The 23,826-nt window shown below is 38.1% G+C and overlaps 1 protein-coding gene across 1 annotated transcript in view; it reads right to left on the reverse strand.

Moving 5' to 3' along the window:
• Positions 1 to 427: 427 nt before the first annotated feature.
• LOC577301 (cholecystokinin receptor type A) overlaps positions 428 to 23,826 on the reverse strand; it is a 40,130-nt gene continuing 16,731 nt past the window's right edge. Inside the window, exons 2-6 of the mRNA XM_030981130.1 lie at positions 18,721 to 18,974; positions 12,449 to 12,566; positions 9,666 to 9,982; positions 8,964 to 9,182; positions 428 to 3,295 (exon numbers count right to left, since the gene is read on the reverse strand). Of these exons, the coding sequence (XP_030836990.1) occupies positions 3,206 to 3,295; positions 8,964 to 9,182; positions 9,666 to 9,982; positions 12,449 to 12,566; positions 18,721 to 18,974 (998 nt within the window). The 3' untranslated portion in view covers positions 428 to 3,205. The remainder of the gene's footprint in view (positions 3,296 to 8,963; positions 9,183 to 9,665; positions 9,983 to 12,448; positions 12,567 to 18,720; positions 18,975 to 23,826) is intronic.

Consider the following 23,826-nt stretch of genomic DNA (forward strand, 5'->3'; position numbering starts at 1 on the left):
AACCTTTCTATCCATCCCCTTGCCATTGCCCCTCTTTCAATATTCACGTCACACATTATACTTTTATATTCATAATCTTTCCTCACGCTATCTTTCGCTCATCACAGCACCGACATTAACACTTCGGTTGCTTTCTTTGCCCTTGTGCACCGTCACTCGTTTGGCACATGTGTGATTTTGCACAAAACAATACTCACCAATTGATGGAAGTGTTGCGTTGTGAAAAACAATGACATTGAACAATTTCCCTTTGAGAATCCAATAAGCTCCGTGATAATCCTTTTAACACGGGTATAGATTAATTTTGTACGGGAAACAGTTGAATTATCTTGAAGCCTTTGGTATATCTATTCCATCATAGATACAAAGTGACACAGGAAGATCATTTGTGTGACACAGTGAAAGAAGAACCACGTGACACATTCAATGTTGAGATAGGTAGCTTTATTATACAAAACGTTCAGTGAAGCATAGTCATGTCAAGTAAACACACTAAAATATAAGGTCGCAAACAATATGACGAAGGAGGAAGCAACGATTGTAAGGTAAATATCACAATTTAGAATCTTAACGTAAGAAAACAAAGCAAATAATCTAACATTTTGCGGGCTATGTATTGTTGCTCTCAAAGAAAAAATAGTGATGCAATACACAGTTCGTGTTCTTTTTTCTAGCTTTACTTCATCTGACAGGAGAAGGGGAAGTGTGATTTAGAAGTACGGTATGAATTTTCTTCAGTGTATGTTCCTAAGGAAATAAAGTACGATATCGTTCGAAATCCATAGTCATTAGGGACAATTTTTTAATCAGTTTTCCCTCATACTTGAGCTTAATGTAAGCCGTTATACATCGCCGAGCAAATCGATTTTTCAGTGATTGATTTCCTAAAAATAATTTTTTACAAATATGGGATAAAATGTATTAACCCTAACATAAATAACATATCAGTTAATTTTCTGTCCAAAGATAGAGTAACTTACATTTTTCTTTCATTACACATATTGATTAAAAACCCAGATTAATACTGCTTTGGGCTGTTTCAGACAAACTGAGAAATTATTAAAAAAGAAATATCGCTACCTCAGGCAGCAATTTCTTTTTCTTTATGGAGAGTCAATCGGTTCGTTCTTTTTTAATCATTGATCTCAATCCCAAAGACAGTCTGTACCATCATAAATTTCTTGGTATTTTAAACAAATGTTTGAAATACTATGTAATACTCGTTTAGCTGATAGAGTTTGGTAAAGATTTTGTAGACAATTTTTGTGAACTTTGAATTGTGAATCCTGAAAAGAAATTATGTGAATTTTGTTGCTGTGTGTCTAAAAGGGGGTTATTATTACATGAGAACATTATCATTTCAAAAGATCTGAATATGAGCGAATTGAACGGTCAGTGTTGTCACTCCAACTCATATAGCATTTATGGAGTTACAAACGAGGTAGCTAATTCTTCAATACATATTTTGAAATAAATTGAGGAAAAAGCTGATACTATCCTGACAAAGTGTACAATGAAATATCCCGACTTCGGGCTACTAGGAGAGAGACTACATTTTACTTTCACAACCACACTTGTTACGTTTCTTTATCATGTTTTTGCGAAACTCACTTATTTTGAATACGTTTCTTTTCTATCAGTGGAGAAAAAGTACACATAATTTCATCACAATAAAACATCCACAACTCTTCATTGATACACCTTTTCAATCAATTTTGAATAAAGCATTTTATCCATTACATGACACCATTACATGATTGCTTTTACTTTACACTTTAATTTATTTTTCAATCAGAACAATTTGTCAACGTGGAGAGAAGTGAACAGTTCATGAACCGGAAACCTAGTGTGAAAATATGGTCAACAAAGACACTTCATAACGTCTTATTTCTAATAAACGTAGTAATATTTTGCTATTTAATAAAGAAGTCGTCGGTCACACGTGTATTGCAAAACCACCAATCAATTGACGGAATTATTTTTAGATGTTTGGTTAAGAATGAAAATGAATCTTAAAAGTATAAAAACAATATAAGTTTCATTGCCTTTTATCAACACACACATACATCGAAATGCAGCAAAGTGAATGAAATGGAACTTAACAATGCGTTGGTGGTCATTATACCGATAACAAAATAATGACATTTTTGCTATGACGATGATTGCGGAGAAAATATACTTTGAGTTGACCCTTTTGGTCCATGTTATAATATATGTTATCCTATTAATAATGTGATAAAAGCACGTATCTTATTTTATATCTTGTCTATCGTCATCATCATCATCATCATTATTTATACCATGATATCGACGTTATCAATGTTCTCAAATAAGCCTATGTGAATTTAATTCATTTAAACTATTTAACGAACAAAGATTCTAAATGAATGCCATGTTAGCCCCATTATACTTCATCACTTACCACATCACTTTGCTTTTCCATAGCCATTCACACATACATCCAAACGATCGACTATATTTTCGTAATATTTTTTACTTGTTCTGTAACACCTTTAAATAAATTGAATATTAATTGACATAACTATGTTCGTTACGAATAGCTGCAAAACTTACAAAGAAAATTGTAAATGTATGAATTCGAAAATCAATGCAATGACGCGATAGAATGCGACATCAAAATCCCATATCAATAACTCATATAGGTTACATCTTAGTATGTTTTCTTTTAATCTAGATTATTTTTCTTATTTTAGACAAAACTGAAACTGAAAATCATCTTTTAATTTAATCATAGTTACAATGGCATCGTAATGTTTAAAAGTGCCAGCGCACAGAGATGAATCATAATTATGTCTTGTTAACACCTATAAATAAAGAGACATTGATATATTCCATAAAATGTAATCAAATACTGTATTACATTCAATTATCACAGAAAACATTTCATGATAATTGTCTCACCCTGTATTAGTTAAAAATAGATGGACCTAAATGTATATTCATTTCAGAATTTCAGATCGCAAGAACTAAATATTCTTAAATATTTTAATTCGTTTCTTTAATCTCTTTATCGTTCACTTTAAATCCAATTTGAAGATTCAGGTTACAATTTCTTCAATAATTATTGATATTATTTTTCGGTACAATGACCACCAAGTAAAACCCTTCGGGTAGTTTGTTTATCTTTAAATGAAGGAGAAGAATAATACGAGCCTTGGAATCAATGTTAGTCCTACGAAAATCGTTATACTGCCCTCACCAGACCCGGAGTGGTAATTTTGTTGAATTGTTGCGAGTGAACGATAAGTCGTAGAGCAGATTGCCCCGGCCATCTCTGTATAAATTTTGGTCAGGGAAAGTAATTTTTACACAAGTTTGCCTGCTCTTTTTTTATATTTTGCAAAATAATAGGTGATGCGAAAATTACTCATTTTATAATACAAAAGAATCCATAATTTCAGTGTAAGTGAATCATAAAATTTGTGGAGTAGGGAGATATTTAGAAAGTAAAGTCTTCGTTCGTTTTGTAGCTGTATGTGGTTCTTTCTTATGCTTAATTTTGGATTGTGTCGGGGGTTTTTCTTTTTGTTCATTGATATGTGGAGATATTAAACAAAATAATTTGCCCAGGAATAACGTAATTCACTCCCGACCTGGTCAAAGGCTCAAACAGGCTCATTCTCCTAAATATGGAGGTGATTATTCCAATAAGGTTTATTCTTCAACTCCTATTGCAGAAGCAAAACTGACGATCTGAAACTTCTGAAAGGAAAATAATCGCTATAAATTTACAAAATAAATGTACATATAAAGTAAGCGTAAATAATATGTGCAGCATGCAAAATGTAAGCATGGGTGATATAAACGACATTGATTGATAATGAATACTATAATAGAGTCGTGCAAACGTGTTCAACTACAAAGCATTTCTACTGACAATTCTGGCGCCCTAATATGTTAAAGGCATTTGTTTTTCGCGCAGTTTTTTTTTTTCAATTCCAAATTTATAAACTGAACATCAATTCAATTAACAAATAGTAAACATGCCTTGGACATTTGTTTGTAAAAATCTAGCTCCCTTTTTTTCTCTCTAAAATGACATGATATGATATAATTCACTTTATGATAATAAATACTCTTTTATACAAAGATGATACACAATATTTACGTAATAGTTTCTCTTAATATAATAAATACAAAAATGTACAAGCATGCACTTCATAGGTTTTCTTTTTACAGAATGGTACACAATTTATATAAGATAGAAAATAAGAACTAACCGAAAAAGATGCAATTTACACTCAGGAGTGACATTTTTTGTTCTTCTGTTGAAAAGGGGGTAGGGTTTTCACTTTCCTCTTGCTATGCCAGTCTTATTAATCCGTCAAGTTTACTTTCGTCGTCTGAATATTTTCAAACTACATTACGTAATGTCAATGGAAGCGAGGAAATAGGCACTTTCATCCCTCATATCAAATTTGGAAAGGGAAGTACGTCCTTGTAGGTCTCCGGTGTGGTAATGGTTGCATGATGGAATGAATGTCGGCATCAATGCTAAAATGTATCCTTGAGTTCGAGTGACGATGAAAACAAAAAAATAACAAATTTAAACCACCTTCAGAATGAAATATAAAAGAGTTTAAAGAAATCCGTCAAAATGTTTCGTATTTGCAAACAAGAAAGCGTACTTGTTCCCTCTTCTGCAAATGTGACTTTCTGCCTTCCAGTATCTATCAGCACGTTTGAATAAGGTAATTTTATTTTACTGACATAATGACACTGTGCTTCATGATGAAGAAGTGATGATTTGTTAAAAGGCAATTTCTCTCGAGAAGTCAAGATTACATATCATTGTGTCCGCTCGTATAAAACCCGTCAGTAATCTAATGGTAAATATTTGCCGTTGATCAGCTGGGAATTCGACAGTCAAAGTAGACAAAGATCGTCTTCAGTCAGGTAAATTGTCCTTTAACGGTCTCCGTGATGTCTGCAATCGCTTCCTTAAAAAAAATCACACGCATGAATCCGCTGTTATTAGTTTTATCCGTACAGGGAATTCAGTCGTGCATCAATTGCTCAGTGTCTATACTATCGAAGTTGTCTCCTATGTAATACAAAGTTGAGAAGGTAGAGTTGAGAGCGGTTGTAATAATATTTTTAAGTCGTGTTAAAGGTACAGTAGTGTTGCTAGAGTTGTCCAGATGTGTCTTTTTAAATGCGTCAAAGCAGTTTGGACGATTTTCATTCTACGGAGTAAAATAGATATAGATAACCTCGCAAGTAACATACATGAAATGTCGTCATGGTCTTCTGATATTTGACTGTCCGGATTGTCTTCGTTCATCCTGATAACACAGTCACATCGACGAGACCAATACCGGACCGAACAAACAATTACTTTACTCCGAAGGGAAAATAATCGGTCGGTTTGGAATCGCTATGGAGACGTTTGGCGGTGTAATGCCTCGGTCAGACCACCGGACCAAATACAAACCGGCCCTAGACCGACTGATTTAGGGCTCTATGCAATTGTTCTTCCGGTATATTGTCGGTCTTCTGTTGGACTCGTTTCGGTCACGTTGATATGACTAAGGTAAACTACACTCGTTCGCGGTCGAGTGGCGTCATGTCAATTGTCTGCTATCTACCTGCTCTGAAAGAAAAATATTAATTTTCAATGACTAGGCCTATACATATATGTCTCTAGTTTTTCGGATACTCCGTCTTCAGTTCTTGTCTAACTTGTAAGGTAGTAAGTTGTGAAAGCTGACTACAGAATGTCTCGGTCATGACTATGTATATTCATTTGGCTGTCAAAATTATCATAACATGCGTCCATTCGTTTTTGAAGCGATGCCACCTGATCTGGCGTTATAAGCTTTTTAGATATGAATAAACAGCTTACACGACAATATTGGTGACCAACGTCAGGCTACAGTGTCATCATTATCTGAATTTGGAAGTGTTGCTATGTAAGCTACCTAGCAACACATGTATACCCCTTGTATCCCTAGGTTTACCATTATGGCTGGCCGTCAATGCCATCAATATTGCGATCCATAAAAGGGTCGATCTTTTCCATTAACATAAATATATAAGTGATCTTTCTTTGAAATCAATCTTGAAAGGTAGATTTTGTTAAGCAGTAATCCACCAAAGGTCGATCTAATGTTTGTTATGCCGGACACAGAACTAGCCATTTTTCGAGCGAGAATCACCCTTTTTTTTATCAAACCATGAATCCCAAATATTTATTGAAGATCCTGTTTTTCCCCCTTAACAGTCTTCAAAAAGATGTTTGGATTACCAGACATAATCACAGGATGGCTCGTCCTCAACCTCTGCTTGTACCCAAAAAATGTCTTCGTAAAAATTATTTATATCTCGACATATTTCGACATTTTTATATTTGATTCGAAAATCTCGTTCTTTGTATGGCATCAACTGCGGCCAAAAGAGCCTCCACCGATATTCTACGTCAGTGGTTTGCGTAGCTATGGTAACCAGATCAATCCCGGTGCGGTTTAGGAAGGCTTAGGTCGTACAAAAAGTCGTTGTCTTAGTAAATGATGAGTGTGCATCAAAGTCAAGTTTATATTAGCTCAGGTAAGTCTTTGATAATCCTCCACACCAATCCTATTTGGTGACAGTCCAAGGGAGGAAATGACGTTTGGATCCAGGTAGCAGTTTTGATAATCTAAATAAAACCTTTGTTGGGGGAATTAAATTCCATATCACGCTCATTTTCTTTCGCAACCCAATATATTCTGCAGATCGAGTCTGGTGCGTGCGTAGTCGCGTGCCTTGAACTTTAGCATAATTAGAACACCTAGGTAGATGGGGAAATGGAAATTTATATTAATTTACACAAGAGTAATAAACCTAAATTTTTCTAGAGTGAATAAGCCGATGAGTGATAGATAGCACTGTAAGGTTTGTTGGCAACATATTAATTAAAGTGGAGTACGTCACTGTAATTAGTCTCTTCTAGCAGTTGTTGTATCACTTCGTCCGACAGTCTGTGAGACAGCTACGGGTTTCGACAACCAATTTCAGAAACCAAGTCCGACTCTTTAGTCGAATAATCGTCAAAATTCTCGGTAGCCAGTTTCTAGAAATATATAACAATTTTGAAAAGGTATCCTACAACTATTGTTCATCTGGAACAATTATTTACTCAGAAACATCATCATTTAGACACCCTCCCGTTCAAAGATAGTTGCCAGGCGACGGGACTCGACTGCATCTTTCTAGCAGTATGGATTTGGTATTTCATGGATAGTGGTGGCTCGGTTAGTGTTTGTCCAGGCGGTAAATGTCCATAGGGTTAGCCAACGTTCAGTACGGGTTATTGTTCGAGTTGTTGCTGTCTGTAATCAGTGACTGTCCAAGAACTGTTGACCGGATGTAGCTGTTCTACAAGGTAGTTGTCATGGACTCGATATCAGATACAGTTTGTTTGCATAAATTGGCGACCCCACTGTCCAGTCTGGCTTCCATGTCACTGAGTGGTCATCAGTAGTCAGGGTGGTTCATTCTCCAGTGTTCTCAGTTCAGTCCCTGTTTAAAAACCTCTCAAATATTCCAATTGGTCAGTCAGGTTCTATCGCCTAACCGTATCCTCCACCAGCCTCATTCGAAAGCCCAACTATTCTTGTCACACATTCATATAAATCAGTCAAGTCAACCAGTCTCGGTCAAAATGTCGCAAACGGATCTCGGCAACACAATATTTGCATCTTGTTTTGGTGACCAGTTCCGTCTACACAAGACTGCCTTCTTGATACAACACAAGTCTTGGTAGCTAGTCCACGTTAGTTCGCGAGATTGGCAACCACACGGGTGTTTTATTATTGGTCAGTACCATCTAAACGTTAGTTCGACAACTCGATATAACATTAGTGACTGCGAGTGAAGTTGTCCGGCAAGTAGCTGTCCTTGACTCTTTTTAGCAACCGTCTGCTAACCAATCTTGACAAACTCAAACTCTGTCAGAGTGTCGGTTAATATGTCAACGTGCTCAAGAGGTTATTTTTGTATCAATATGTTTGCTCAATAGTTGTGGGAAAGGGTGAACAGTCAGGTGATATTCAGTCTTAACAGTCACTTTAAATACATAAATATTTTCCGAGATAAACGTCGGAGTTCATTTGGACCAAGAAGGTAATCAAGGTGTTAATTAGACAGCTCTTTGTGACAGTCGTTTGTTCGTTGAAAGAAAATAAAAGGTGGTACTAGAAGGTCCAATAATGACAAAGAGAAACATCGGTCCAAGTTATGGTCGTCAAAAATTAGAGTCTTTTCTGTCATAACGGTCATCATCTTGTTAACGTAGGGAACTTACGGGTGCAACATATCAACTTATTCTTCGTGTCCTCAGTGAATGATCGAGAGTCTAAGATCGAGTTCTTTCATTAAGTCATTGAAAGTGACTACTAGTATTAATAAGCATGTTCATGTTTTGTTTGCATAAACCTTGCGTCCCCACATTATTCAGTTGATCGTTTTCCTTGTCAAAAAAGGTAGGATATCATTATTGCCATTTTTACAAACAAACTGTAATGTTTAGAACTTTCATCAAGTGGATTTCAGAGAGATTCCAGTGCGTTTGAATGGCGGGTTACGTCAAGTGTGGACTTCACCGGGTTAAAGTGGACTTGATAAGAAAATGGGTCGCGTCTTATTTCCCGTTAACGAATGCGTCATAGAGGAACATGGTCAATATGGGAGGGGTCAGAGGTCGTCATGAATAGAGTCAAGATGTGCAGTATAGAGAAGTCCTATCGATCCGACATGATGCTATCGATTTGGTGCTTCCTGCTGTCTGAGCAGATAGTCACGTGGTCAGTCTCATGTCTGGGCTGGCAAAACGGAGATAAACACCCAAATCTTCAATCCTGAATGCGTTTGCATTATGGTTATCAAAGTCCAATACTTTTCTCCATTTCTTAAATGACATTTATCAATCAGAATTAATGCTACACGGATGAATCGGAGGATACATTGGTGTAGTTCGTCGAGTGAGGGCGTTGCACTGGATGATTCCGTCTGACGCTGGTCTGGCTGGGTAATGATGCAGTGTCTGCCTTCTTGCCCACAAAGCAACAGCAGCAGCAGCCAAATGCGTCGATCAAGCCCTGACGGAACTTCTTATTCATGAAGCAATAGATGATTGGGTTCACGCAGGCCGAAGTGTACATCATCAGACGTATGAGCGTAACCTGAAGAGAGAAAACAACGATGAGTAAAAAATGTTAAGACGGAAGACATGACGAAACACAAAGCCTTATTCGTCTATGCCAAGGAACCTAGATTGTCAAATACTTTGTGAGAAAAATGTTTTTAAAGTGGATAAAAATCAATCAAACAATAGGTAGGAGCATATCTAACATTGATATTCGGGTCATGAACATCATTGGGGAAATTCTGGTACACCTACTCACCTCGACTACCCTTGGACACTACTAGTTCAACCCTGGATGTTTACACCTTAAGACAAGTACCCCGGAAACAAATTTCTTTCCACACAACACTATCCCTTGCAGTCACAAGAGTTGGAAATAGAAAGAAGTGTCGCTTCAGGGGAGTCTTTCACTGGACCGGTTGTTCAACATTTTACACATGGAACATATTCCTGCTCTATTTAATCTAAAGAATGGACTATGTTGATCACGTTAAGGTATCATGAATGTCTTCTATTATACCTGCAGAGTTGAAACAGATGAATATGCTCCCTTGGGGTCATAGGTCGCCCAGATGTTCATACTCCACGTGGGTGTCCAGCACACGAAGAAGAGTATGACGAGAACGAGCAACATCTTGACGACGCGTTTCTTCGCCGTGTTCGATGACGTACTCCTTGGTGTTGCGTGCGCGCTCTCGCCCTTCTTTGAGGACGCACCCGTGCCGCCGCGGGATTTCCGCAGGAAGCTCTCCGTGGCACTGCTGTCGTCCATTAATGCCTTTCGACCTTTCTTCTTCTTGCTCAGGTCGTTAAGGGGTGTTCCATTTTGTTCCTTTTCTGTGATAACAAATAACAGTAATGATTATAGTATTTCGTTTTCATATTCGATATGCTTTAACATATGTTTATCGTGGATTAGCTCACGTTGCCTTGGTCCATAACAAATACATCCTACCAACTACCAAGTATGTTATTTCTACCCCTGGGTCGAGCGAGTAACATGTAGATGATATGCTTTATATAATGGTATAGAGCCGTTTTAACGTTTGAACGAAGAGGACACGATACGATTTAGGATAATATCGGTCGATGTATTTGGGGGGAATATCTGTATTTCACTGTTGTTGTGTTCATTTCTTTGTTGTTTATTCAATGAAATTGTGCGAATATATTTCTTGGAAACCAAGAATGTAAGACAAAATTGCGTTTAACACGTACTACTAACGACGACTTTGGTATTAAAGTTTAAGAACTTCTTTAAAAACATGTTTGATGCCTGCACGCAAAGTAAAAATCTGTGCATGTGTCTTGTTTCTTATTGAACGCAATCGCATGCTGAATATCTCTGATTGAACGCGGGATATATTGCGAATTACTTGTCTTGGAAAAATGCATTTTTATCGGATAGGGTTACTGAGGTGCTTTAAGAAAATACTTCCAAAAGGTTATCAACTCCCACACACTTATTCAACTCTTTACACCATTTTTTAACTAGAGTGATCCCATCGCCCCCGCACCAAGATCACATGGCACTACTTCGTGTCTCTACAAAAACATTGACTAAGATTCTAGCTTCGACATCTCGAATTCATCATAATTTCTATTTTTCAACGAAACCATCCATTTTCTATCTACATAATTGATCTGACTTCAGACTAAAGGATTATTTCGCTAGAAACGCATTTTGTTCTTCTTCTTAATATGCCTTTGTTTAACGCACGATTTAAAAAAAGAATGTCTGTACGGCGTATAATGTCACATTTCTATCCATGCCGGGGTGTTGTATGCCATATTGACATCGAAAAACGTGTTTGAACCAAAGAATGAAAAGAACTACTGGAAAAAATCCCTGTTTGAACAGCCCCGGTCCTTGTAATGAAGTTTAACGGATGTTAAACACGATGCGAGTGCTCATAACTTTTTTTTAAAAGAATCTTCTTTTTACAAAAACCGTCAATTGAAAACATCTGATTTACTTTCATCTATTGTTACGATAACTGAAACCTCATGAAACAAGTAAAACACGAGACACGGACGGCCATGGAGGCGGGTCGAGGCAGATGAGAGAGAGAGATTATATACAGATAGAAAGGTGAAGTAAGGAGAGTTGGGAAGGATTTCTATGTAACTGTTGGTGGTATATTTCCAATTAAAAGGTACACAGCTAGGATTGTACTACTACGACTACTACTACTACTACTCATGGACGAGTGGATATGTCACCGGACTGTGGATCACAAGGTCCGCGGTTCAAGTCCCATCGCGGCACTAATGTCCTTTGGCAAGACATTGATCTACATTTGCCACTCTCCACCCAGGTGTTAAATGGTATACCCGCTACGGTAAGATGCGAAAGCTAATGTGCTTAGATTAGCAAAATTGCGCTTGTAAAAATGACGCCTGACTGGAATGCTCCCCAGGGAGTGGAGAATGTGCATACATTGTGTGCTGGTAGGCCTGAATCCGATGACCGGTGCGATAATACATATATCTGTAAAGCGCTTTGAGAGGGCCTTCAGTCCTGAAAAGCGCTATATAAGAACTAGCTATTGTTATTACTACTACTACTACTGCTGCTACTACTTCTACTACAGCTACTGCTTATAATATTCATAATGATGAAAATAATCTGCCATTTTTGTATGGGGCATATGGTATCATGATATACCGTCTCTATGTCCTTTCAAAACACTGTGCCCACATATAACTCTCGCTCGGTGCATTCAAAGCATATTATCATAATTATTACTGGGGCAATATCAAAAATAAATAAATGTTCAGCCCAGCAGTTATTTCAAGAATTCTATGAGCTTGCTCTTCTGGATCTCAACTGTGTTCTCTCCACATTAAACCAGTATGATAGCCGTGACAATAACCTCGTATTCAAAGGACAAAAGAGCAGATTATGAAGCTTTGTTTCTGCTCCAATCTTTTATGACTATAAAGCCTCGGGGAGTATGCAGCGTTTGAAGACAAATTAATAACGCCTTTAAAAAATTAATATTTACTCCCCCGATGCAATTGAGGTGATCTCTAAAATAATACCTAAAAGAGTAGATTTTCTTTCATGTACATTACGAGGGTAATGACATGTTCCTCTTGGAATAAACAGAAAAATACTTACGTGCTTTATCTCATATAATTTGATGGAATCTTTTTAATAATTCTTTAAGCATCAACGCACTTATTCAAGTTGTATGGTTTCATTAAAAAGTTATTTACTCCATTAAAAAAAATATATATATCTACGATTTTTAAAACATCGGGTACCATTTGGCCTTTCTTTCTTTATTTCTTTCTTACCTCTTTTTGTGTTTTGTCTCTCATAGTGCATTCCACGCCATAGCTCTCTGATGATCAACGCGTATGCGATACACATCATAAACAGCGGTATAAACATCAAGGCCATGAAGATGGATGTCTGTCGAGGTAAAGGTAGAGAAGAGAGAAATGGGGGTCATTACATCAAAGCAAGGTAATATGTTTGTACTCCAAGGTAGACTTTTATGGGCGCCATTGTGTACATGTAAGCTTTGAAATCAATCTTAACTTTAGTTTGTCATTAATCACACACATAACCAATCAGAAGCGGCAAGTTAGTGATCGTCAGTTTGTGATTGATTGCTAGACTTGCGATCGATTTGGACGGTCGCAAGTTAATAAGACCAAGTCTTAATTTTTGGAGCTGAAACTAAATTCATATAATGTTAGCTAGTGATTAATTGTTGGAAAACAGATGATTTTTTTTAAACGTTGAAATCATTTAGAAGATCATGTAGTACACATTTTCATTGTAAGAAGCAGATTACTTGTGAATCAAAATATTGACTTGGTGTTAGATAACATGTATGTTTTCTCTCCAAATGTAGACAGTCCTACTCGACTATTTTCACCACCCTCTCTTTTTTTCTTCCTGAATTCCAGATAAATAATCATATAAACGACAAAATCCATGAATTATAGGCCCATTCCAGTACGGAGAAGGCACACATAAATATTCATGATATATTAGCTATAAACAATATTCACATGCACGTACTTCCATAAAATAATGTTTATTCATAACAGACGTGACCCTTGTGTAGTCGCGCATGTACGTCCATTCACATCAACAACCGCCACGCAACCACACACCAGCACAAAAACACCCACACGGATAACATGGCTAGTTTCAAAACACGGAATGGTAAATCCTTTAAATAATTTTGATTAAAATGCACTGGATTCATAAGGCCAATATTTGTCTTGTAACGTCATTGTAGAACTATATTGTTCATCGGTATTTTGATTATCATGACTTTCGTATACTCTTGTTTAATCAGTGGAAAATACTGGGAACTGAATTTATTCCATATCATTTATTTCTAAAATAATGTCGTCACCTCCTCTGTTCAATAACCGTTAAAAGACTTATTCTTAAAAGAGTAATTCTTCCTTCAAAAACGGAGATAGTTTAACTTTCCATGCCCGACTTGTTTAGATCCATGTGTAATGCATAAGTTTTGTTTAAAATATTGGTGTTAAATTTTCTGTCTAAAACGAATCGACACGTTTTATCTAAAATACCTTCTGTAATAACGTTTTCATTCTTATTCGGCGTAGTTAGGGGTATTAACTCAACTATTTGATGCATATTGAGCAAACAGACAATGACACGTGGCATTAGAGAAGGTTCGAATGCAGATGACTAGTCCTTAACGATATGTCGTCGACGCATCCAAAGATCATTCAACCACACCTGATGGTGTCTGTGTCATTACACTTTACTTCTCCTCTCCACATTCTTCAAGCACAATATTACGAATAATACTGTAACGATAGACACTACTGCGTCATGAGAATTTTTCATAAATAATAGATCTTAATATAATACTCGGTATCGAATCCGGGAATCTCTTGCAGGGGCACAAGTCCGAAAAATTCTACGGCAAGCAAAGAAAAGGGCACAGGTTTTTAGTGCCCTATTCTGGCTTTAAAAATTCGTAATACCAAAAGGGTGAATATGTCGTTAGCCCATGATTCGTTTCTTCTTCCTCCCCTTTTACATCCTCTTTTTCCCGGGGGAGGGGCACGCGTCCCGGTGCTCCTCGATCCGCCGCTGTTATATATGCTCATTTCTCAGCGCTATGGTCACAATCGCTTCGCAGCATGTTTCGGTTCTTCAATTGACATTTCTCTGACATCAAACAGCGTCAATTTAAGTCATAGGGGTAACATTTTGACAAACGACGTCAATTCTTTTGTAATATCCTTTTTATTGTAGACCATTATGCTATATACAATCACCAAGTTGATGAGCTTGAACTAAACATACACTTTATAATAGTCTCCCTCCATCTCAGGATATTGCGAAGACGCTTTGAACGCATTGCCTACCGTAACCGATTTGTCGATGTATTATGCCTATGAGAAATAACGAATTCAGTAATCAAGGGGTTAAGATTAAAAAACCGTGCAAGAACCCCATCGCGTTGGGTGGACACGGATGATAATTGGAGCATAAAACCAATAGGAAATGGAAGACATTTATTTGTTATTCTCAAAGAAATGAGAAGGTTGAGGGAAATTGAAATGACCTTGCCCAGACGTCAACCGAAATAAGAAAGGATTTATTAGAGATATAGGCCCGAATTCACAATTCTGGCCATAAAGTGTATGGAAAAGGTAACATATTTCAGATAAAGAAAGCATTGGAAATTTGCCATCGGATCTCATTTATGTTTATAGTAAAAAAGGACACACTGTTGAAACATTTTGTTGTTCTTCGTCTAGTTCTTTTCTTCTTTTTCTTCTTCTTCTTCTTCTTCATCATCATCTTCTTCTTCTTCTTCTTCTTCTTCTTCTTTGTCTTTGTCTTCTTATTTGACTTCTTATTTGACTTCTTATATTACTTCTTATATTACTTCTTATATTACTTCTTATATTTAAATACTTCATATGTTACTTCTTATATTACTTCTTATATCTTCTTATATTGCTTCTGATATACCTCCCAATTTACCTTTTCCCTTTAGCTTTCTTTTGGATCTTGTTCTTGCTCTTGTTATTTTTCTTCTATAACTTCTCCTTTAATCTTATTCTCTTTCTTTTTCTACTTCTATGAGCTCTGTCATTACAATCAAAAGTCAATGTACCATATATTCTGTGATTGATTTAATTGGTTACAATTCTCAATTCAGCTCTTTCTTTTCTTATCCAAAAGAGGGAACTAGTTGTATTTTTCGTAGATGACACAGCCATACAAAATGATTACAATCGACCAATCAATTATCTCTTACAAAGTTATTTGGCATAAAGAAAACTTGATTCATTTTCAAATGGTATAACAGTCAAAGCTCCGGTCTTTTCAACCACTATCTTACTAAAAAATGTATTGCCCTTAATGTCATGTATAGTTCCAGTAATTTGGTGATTGCGGATCACTATATCAATATATTTCTTCAGAAGCGTGAGCTTTTATCTCAAAAGGTTACATCAAATTCATAAATCCCTTCTCTTTATCATTCGTATGTGACAACGCAATTTGCAATAGGCCCTATTTTAATTCGCGTGCGTCAGATGAATATTGAAGAAAAGGGGAGAGGTCTGCACCATCCTCCATATACAAAACGACACCCACACACACACATTCACACACACGCGCACCCACATTATGTAACCCACATACGCGAGGTAAGATGTAGGTAATAGGATGCCATCAAATCTCCGTTCCCTAAAGATTCGACGAGACTTCTGTGAAAAGTTCATGTTTTACATTTTGTGAATTGTATGTACTTTGGTTCTTTGATAATAGAGAGAACAGGGGGAAATGTTTATGCCCTACCCACCCAAGGATGTGTAATAAGATAAATGTTATTGCTGAGGAGGACTCTTTAAGAATAAACTGACAAAATCCTTTATATCTATTCAAAACTACTTATATTCTTTTTTTAGGTCGGTAAACTTTTGATAGAAAGTGTGGATGAGCGTATAACTGGATCATAACCGAATGGTCACCGAGTCCGCCCCCATCCCCGCATACATCAAAAGTCCTACGACGCCACTTGCAAACATCGAGGGCGTCGCTGTAGGTGTCTTCATACATCACAATGTGCAGATGCGACGCCAGCGTGAATGCTGCAAGCGGTCATGAGAAACATTAAACTCGATCGGGACTTCGCACGGACTGGCAGCCTCATGGTGTGCGCGATGGAATTACGATTGGCTGTAATGGTCTACTGCTCCTGGCTCAATTAGTCATATTTCAGATGTGCATCATCAAGAAAGTGCAAGACAGTTGGTTATCTCACTCTCTGTCTCTATCTCTGTCTGTCTGTCTGTCTCTCTCTCTCTCTATCTCTCTCCCTCTCTCTCTCTCTCTCCCTCTCCCTCTCTCTCCCCTCTCTCTCTCTCTCTCTCTCTCTCTCCCCCCTCTCTCTCTCTCTTCCCTGCTCCCTCATTCATCTTTTCTTTTTGTAGCACCACTTTGAAGTATTGAAAATGTTACTCTAATACTAACGATGATTGCCTTGATTTTAACTTCCTCCCCTCTTTCTCTCTTTCTCTCACTCCATCTCTAATTTTTGCTCTATATCTTTCTAACTTTGTCTATCTTCTCTATCTCAGTATCTCTGCATTCCTCCATATAAGGAAAAGGTGCGATATGATTTTTAAACGCGTCAAAGTGAGGAAATGGAAAATTGTCCCAAAATACATTACTCAGACACAGTCGGATGAACTAGGTTAAAATACAAACTTCATCATTATATCATTATAGAGTTTTGCCAACACGGTTCGAGTTGGACACAATAATGGCGACTGCTGCTTTGTTGGGCAAGCACAAAACAAAAGAATAAACGCCATGATGTGACCCAGTGAAACCAAGTTGGCCAAACTCTGTGTATAGACCAAAAAAGTAGCATCGCCATATTGTACTCGCACTGTGTTGGCCAAACTCTCCTGTTCAATGGCTCTGCTTGCATTGTGTCATTAGGGACTTTTATGTTTGAACGTCGACATAGTGGACTGCTACGTGTAACGTCCTTTCAAGGCACTGCATAGGGACTTTTAGATTTGCACGTCGACATATAATGTGGACAGTTACGTGTGACGTCCTTTTAAGGCAATGTGATGTTCTTTTAAGGCATTGTCAGTGCCTTAAAATGACATCACACGTAGCAGTCCACTATGTCGACGTTCAAACATAAAAGTCCCTATGCAGTGCCTTGACAGGACGCCACACGTAGCAGTCCACTATGTCGACGTGCAAATCTAAAAGTCCCTAATGACACAATGCACTATGTCGACGTGCAAATCTAAAAGTCCTTATTGGCTGCTCGGCGGCTGGTGGTCAAGATCTAATTCACTTTAGATCGACACGACCCGCGAATACCTAGATTGCTAAAGAGTGTGAGCTCAAGGGAAAATGAAGGAAATCTAATCCTAAGCAAGTACGATAATCTCGATTGCCTCAATCGACGAGCGGTCAAATTGTGGTGTGAATTTCAAATGCCCCTTAGCAGGTGTTGAGGGGAATATTCTCGCGGTCTAACCCCACAATATTTTAACGTTCAAATTCACAAGATATCATAGGAAAAATATGCCCGTGTCCATACAGCTGATCTTTAAACGTTATTACTTAATCTTGTTCCCCGTTCTATACACGGCATTGTGTCGGTTATGAACTGGGTTACGTCCATACAGCTGATGAGTAATTGCGTTTCTCCATATAAAGTGCAACATTTCACACCGAAATATACCGTTCAAATTGAGACGATTTATAACACAAATTAGGTCTGTGTCCATGCGATAGATTTTTAATCACGATTAATAACGTGCTGCTGTCTATTCGACGTCAAAACGCACCCACGCAATTTCACTGTCAAATTCACGCGATGAAATATTAAACATAGGTATTGTTCATGCTGCTGCGTTTAAATCGCATTGCATGGTCCTAACATACTCACATCGAAATAGACTGTGTTCATGCAACGGACATTTATTCATGATTAGTAAATCAAGGTTCGCAGTCCATATAGTGTCAGATCTAACACTGCCTTCCTTAACACGTCCAAATGTGTTACGTCGTATTGTCTACGAAATGCCATCTCTTTTCGCTGTTCCTAGGTTGTGAGATATCTGCTAGTAGTCGCCGTGTGAGATCTTAAAGAACGCGCGAAGCGCGCTCCTTAGGGGGGGGGGGTTGGTGCAGGGAGGAGGAATCTTTGACGTTTTATTAAAATATTAGAGAAAGAAGAAGACTCGTTGAACCGTTCTCGACTCTTAATCGTTGTCTGAATTCTGCCCCCCCCCCCTCTCGCGCGAAGCTTTGACGTTTTATTAAATTATTATAGAAAGAAGACGATTCGTTGTACCGTTCTCGACTCCTTTTCCCTTTTTCTTCTTACGTCCTCTTACCTTTGTTTCTTCTCTTTCTCTCTTTGTTTGTTTTTTGGCCGGCGTTTTTTTTTTTTTTTTTTTTTCGACCGCCCCACCGCCCCCCGGCTACGCGCCTGTCATAATTATTATCATTATTGTCATAACCTCCACCAACATTGTCATCATCATCAGCAAGTTCTCTTTGCCCTCATACTTACGATGTACAGTTTGTGAAATTGGGTGGGGAACTTTTCTCGGCACTTGTAGTATTCGGTATCGCCTATCTTCTCGTGTTCCGTGTAGATGGCGAACGGGAGTAAGACTAAGAAGGACATGAGCCACACTGCCACGGTGATCTTACATGCCCTGCTCTTGGTCTGCCAGGCACGGGAGGCCAGGGGGTTGCAGATAGCGTGGTACCGCTCCAGAGAGATGGCACACATCGTCCAGACGGATACCGCCACAGATGCACCTGTTGACAAACGGACAGGAAGTTTGGTTAAAGGGATCCGGTAACTTTTTCCTCAGATTCTGAAACAAAATCCTGGATTTAGCTCTTGCTGCAATGATAATCATAAACCTTACGGTCAGTCAGGAACCCCATGGATTTTACAAGCCGATCGCCTGTCTTATTATCAAGATATTTCCGATTGGCAAATCGAAACCAAATTTTGCGTTTTCCTAACGGTTTTCCTAACACTACAGTCTATTGGGGAAAACGAATATGGTAAAACCGGTCACTCAAAGATTCTAATTTTTTGAGGCACTTCTTGATGGAAGAGAGACGAAAGTAAATGGAGACGGAGAGAGAGAGAACAGAGAGATAGAGAGAGAGAGAGAGAGAGAGAGAGAGAGAGAGAGAGAGAGAGAGAGAAATGCATTGTGGAAGAAAAAACGAAGAAAAAACAACGAGAAACATGTGACAAGTATGTGAATCTTTAGACAAAAGTATATTGCATTTTGATTTACATGACTTTACTCCATTTAAATTACTAGACACTGAATTGATAGTATGTACCCGTCACAGAAATACTGGAAAAAAGAGTGAAAATTATGTTAGTACAGACCAAACAGTCATGAGTACATACCTAATGAATATGTACCTATGATCTCACAGTTTAATTTTCCGTGTACTTATTTCAATATCTTTTGTACATCATAAAAAGAATGTATGGGTTTATTCATAGAAAGCTCAGACATAATTCTGATCTAAACAGATTGCTAAGTATGCTTTCGTGAATAAGAGGAACGAAGTCCGTTCTCCAAAGAAATTTTCTTTCAATTCACACTTATCCCGTTTTCTAAGAAATCAATTATTAGCATCGTTAAGAGTAATGAATTTCTTCGAAAAATCATGAATAATTGCTTTTGAATTCCATCATAAAGACTCAAGACCTATCAAGCGAAATCAATTGTCAATGGCTAAGTGTCTATTTAACCTTAACCTTACCCCGGGAGATTGGCGTTACTGGACCAGACTTTTTTACGACTTGAAGCTGCCGTGATTTGGTGGTAATTAGCTGTAATGAGGTCGTGAACTATTCGCCTGTTCCTTGTCGCCTAGCAAGAACATGAACTTGAGAAATGCTTTCAAACGCGTTAATTGATGTGGTCTAGTGTAGAGGAGGCGCGATAGCTCAGTCGGTAGAGCTATTCGCCTGTTCCTTGTCGCCTACCAAGAACATGAACTTGAGAAATGCTTTCAAACGCGTTAATTGATGTAGAGCAGTGGTCTCGTAATCCGGTGACCCGGGTTCGAAACCAAGGCGATTCGCTAGTGCCCTTTGGTAAGGCATTAATCCTCACTACCAGGTCCCTCGGAGAGGACCTAAAGCTGTCGGCCGTCTGTTTGCTTACTTACAAGCATTTATGCTTTCTTAGCAGATAAGCAGATAGGTATCCGGACTGAGAACCACAAGGTACGGGGTTCGAGTCCTTGTCGCAACACTAACTCCCTTTGGAAAAACATGAAATCTACATTTTGCTGTACCTTTACAGGGTATATGGCAGGGGAAATTACCTGAATGCACTGTGTGCTGATTACGGCTGCCGGAGCTAAAGCTAGGGTAATAATATTCAAAGTCCTTTGGAAGCGCATAGATACGTAACGTTGTATCATAATGTGGTATACATTACAAGAACGGCATATAATAATCATTATTACAATTGGGAAGGATGAGGAAAAAGGGTGAATGAAGAAAACTCCTCCAGATATGTAAGCTAGGACCAAAATGTGGAAGAACCAGAAAAGGGAAGAAAGACAGTGTGGTGTAAAGTAACCAAGACGGTGAGCTACAATGACAGAGTGGATAAAATATAGGGAAGAAAGGTAAAGAAAGGGGAACAACAAAAAGTATATAGGAAGAGTGGAAGAGCAAGAAAGGGAGATGCAAATACAGGACAGAAATGGCGAAGAGAAGAGATAAAGACATAGCGAATGTGAATTAAGAAGTGAAAGAAGATCGAAAAGATAAATCAGGAAGAAAGAAACGACCGATAAGCAAGATTTATATTGTCATCTCGCTATCTCTCTCTCTATCTCTCTCTCTGTAGCTTTAATATAAGTTATATTAAATGACTTTGAGCCGTGTAAAAAGTAATTTACTTGTCTCATATTATCAAAATATATGAGAGATACAGTCACGACTTGTAAGCAATGATTGATATACACTGTCTTGTTACAAGTCCGAGACAATCTTTGAACACCCTCCTGGCCTGGGGCACCCCAAGCCAGTAGTGAGAGAACGGAAGCTCGTCAGATCTGAATTTAAAATGAGTCTTGACACGAAACGTGTAAATACTATGAATAGCAGGGCAGATAACGTCTAATTAACCTACTTCATTCTGTGGTGATAGGGTAGAGATTGAGGGGAGTGTGGGGGGGGGGGGGTTCATGAAGACTTTGAGTTAGGAGGCGCAATGGCTAAGTGGTCGAAGTTTACAATGTGACCGACTAACTTTGAGCAATTTAATTCCTAATCAAAATTAATTCTTCCAGTTATTGATCAACCCAGGACCGGTAATATTTGTATAATTTGTGTTACCACGAACAGGGCAAAATATAGCCTGAAATGCCAAACATTACATTGCTTTAAAGTGGTGGGATACCGATTATTCGTCATCGTCTAAAGTTGAGCTTTAAAATATGATACCAAAAGAAAATTGGAAAGCGCCTATCTAAAATGGAGACTGCACTTTATCTTTCCCCATCGGCTGACAAAAAGAATATGGAGAAAGAGAAAATTGAGGAGCAAAAGTAAGAAAATAAAACGCTTTTGATTCTTCTCTCTATCCTTCCACTCCCTTGTATTTCATCAAACCAGTTTGACCAGTGACGCCCCAAAAGCTAAAGCTACACTACGCAACGGAGAGACCGAACATGACAACATGACAGACAGGTTGAATAGACGTGGAGCCGAAAGGAGAGTACACAGGCCTACTGGAAGCAGATTAATATGAGCTTTGCTCCCACACTAAGTTAAAGGCCCACTGCACTACTTGTAGCTACTTGCGCCCTCTATATAACAAACAATGCCTAATCGGTGACCATTGGTCCCCATGATCCTCTTTTTCTTATGTTAACTGAGAACTGAGTTGATGAGATAACCACCTGTCCAGTGATCTTGCAGGTCGCTCTAATCCCTCCTGTAAACTATGGCAGATAAGCTTTAAAGTGAGATTGGCATCGAACTATCTCGTGTTCCGAGCTAAGACATTGGTAAAAATCATTACATTAATTGAAAGTGGCACATGATACAGCTGTTTGCCAGCGCAAACTCGTCTCTGGCAGATGGTCCTATCCACACCAATCACGGTAGTCAATGAAATGTGTGCTGCCTCCATCTTTCTACCCACACCATTCCAGACTTTACGTGAGGAAATCTAATAACAAACTAATAATTACATTGACACAAATATTTTCATTGGTTTGAAACCACAGGAGCCGGGGCGCCATCTTTTTTTTGTCACGCATTATTTTGTAACGAATACATCTTCCATAACCACAGTTTAGAGGAAGTAACAAAACATTTCGGCCAGAAATAAATCTCCATTGCACAGTATATTGGACAGATTCCAAGACAGCAGTGAGGGATGGCATTCTGGGGGAACATTATATTACTTCAGCCAGTTTGTTATAATTTAGGAATTGAATGTAATATGAAACTGTATAATCTCTATTTGTTTTGTATCAAACGTTATCAATTTGATCGTTTTTAAAGGAACATAATCATGTTTATGTGCAAAATTATCTTACACTTATGTTTATCTTCAGTCACAGCTAAGATTTTAACCGTCCGAATCTTCAGAATTCTTCTTATCGAATCACTACACAAGACCCGTCCAGTGGTCTACACAGGCTTTGGCATGGCAATTCACGATCATATTGGGTGCATGGCTCTGGCAGGGGGGAATCTTCAATGTCTATATCAAACATCCGTTTATCTATCTAAAGGCATCGTGAACTAAATACAATCACGATGTTGACAAATTGAAATGTTTCAATATAAAATCATCGAAGTTTCAATCATGCTAACTGAATTACTGTAGAAAATTTTGAATGTTTTCTGAAGCATTACCTATCAACATCTCCTGAATCTCTGACATATCAACAAACATTTTATTAGAGGATTTTACTTATTATTTGCAATGGGGATCTGTATTTTTAGAAATGTTGCCCCAAACAATTAATGTTAAGCCTCGGTCACAAATGCCATTACGAACTGCTACGAACGCAGTACGAACGATTTTCAGACAATGGAAATTCGGGAAGACAATGGAAAAACAGGTAGATTCGTACGAAATTATCGTTCGTACGAACCTTTGTGACCGTATCATTATCCCCAAGAAGAATTGTCCACCCCGTATCTTCACCTTTCTATTCGTGTCTTAAGTTCTGCAATAGTTATTCAGATCACGAAGTGGTTAGTATCGACATCATGGAAAATAATAACATTGCGATGGTCTCGATGAATATGGACTTCTATACACGTGGCGTTACATTACCGGTACACAGATTATATTTCACATGCGATATAATATTGGCATTTTATTCTTCTCAAAGTAGGGCACTGTTAAGTTGCATGATGGAGAGGATTACAGCGACCATTTCCGTCTTTCACCAATAAGCGTCTAGTGTTGGTAAAACACGAAACGGTGAAACCGCAATTCCTTGATTGAGTTTAAGGTAAATCGACGAGAAGCATGAGAGTAGGCTGGGACCGTCAAACAAGTCTTCTATAAATCGCATGCATTTTCTCGAGAAATCCCCTACAGCCATCTATAAAGATATTTTGTCATTCAGGCTGATTCGCTAAATAGATTAC

This window comes from Strongylocentrotus purpuratus, unplaced genomic scaffold (genome assembly GCF_000002235.5).
Source record: "Strongylocentrotus purpuratus isolate Spur 01 unplaced genomic scaffold, Spur_5.0 spur5_scaffold_11, whole genome shotgun sequence".
In the NCBI taxonomy this organism is placed as follows: Eukaryota; Metazoa; Echinodermata; class Echinoidea; order Camarodonta; family Strongylocentrotidae; genus Strongylocentrotus; species Strongylocentrotus purpuratus.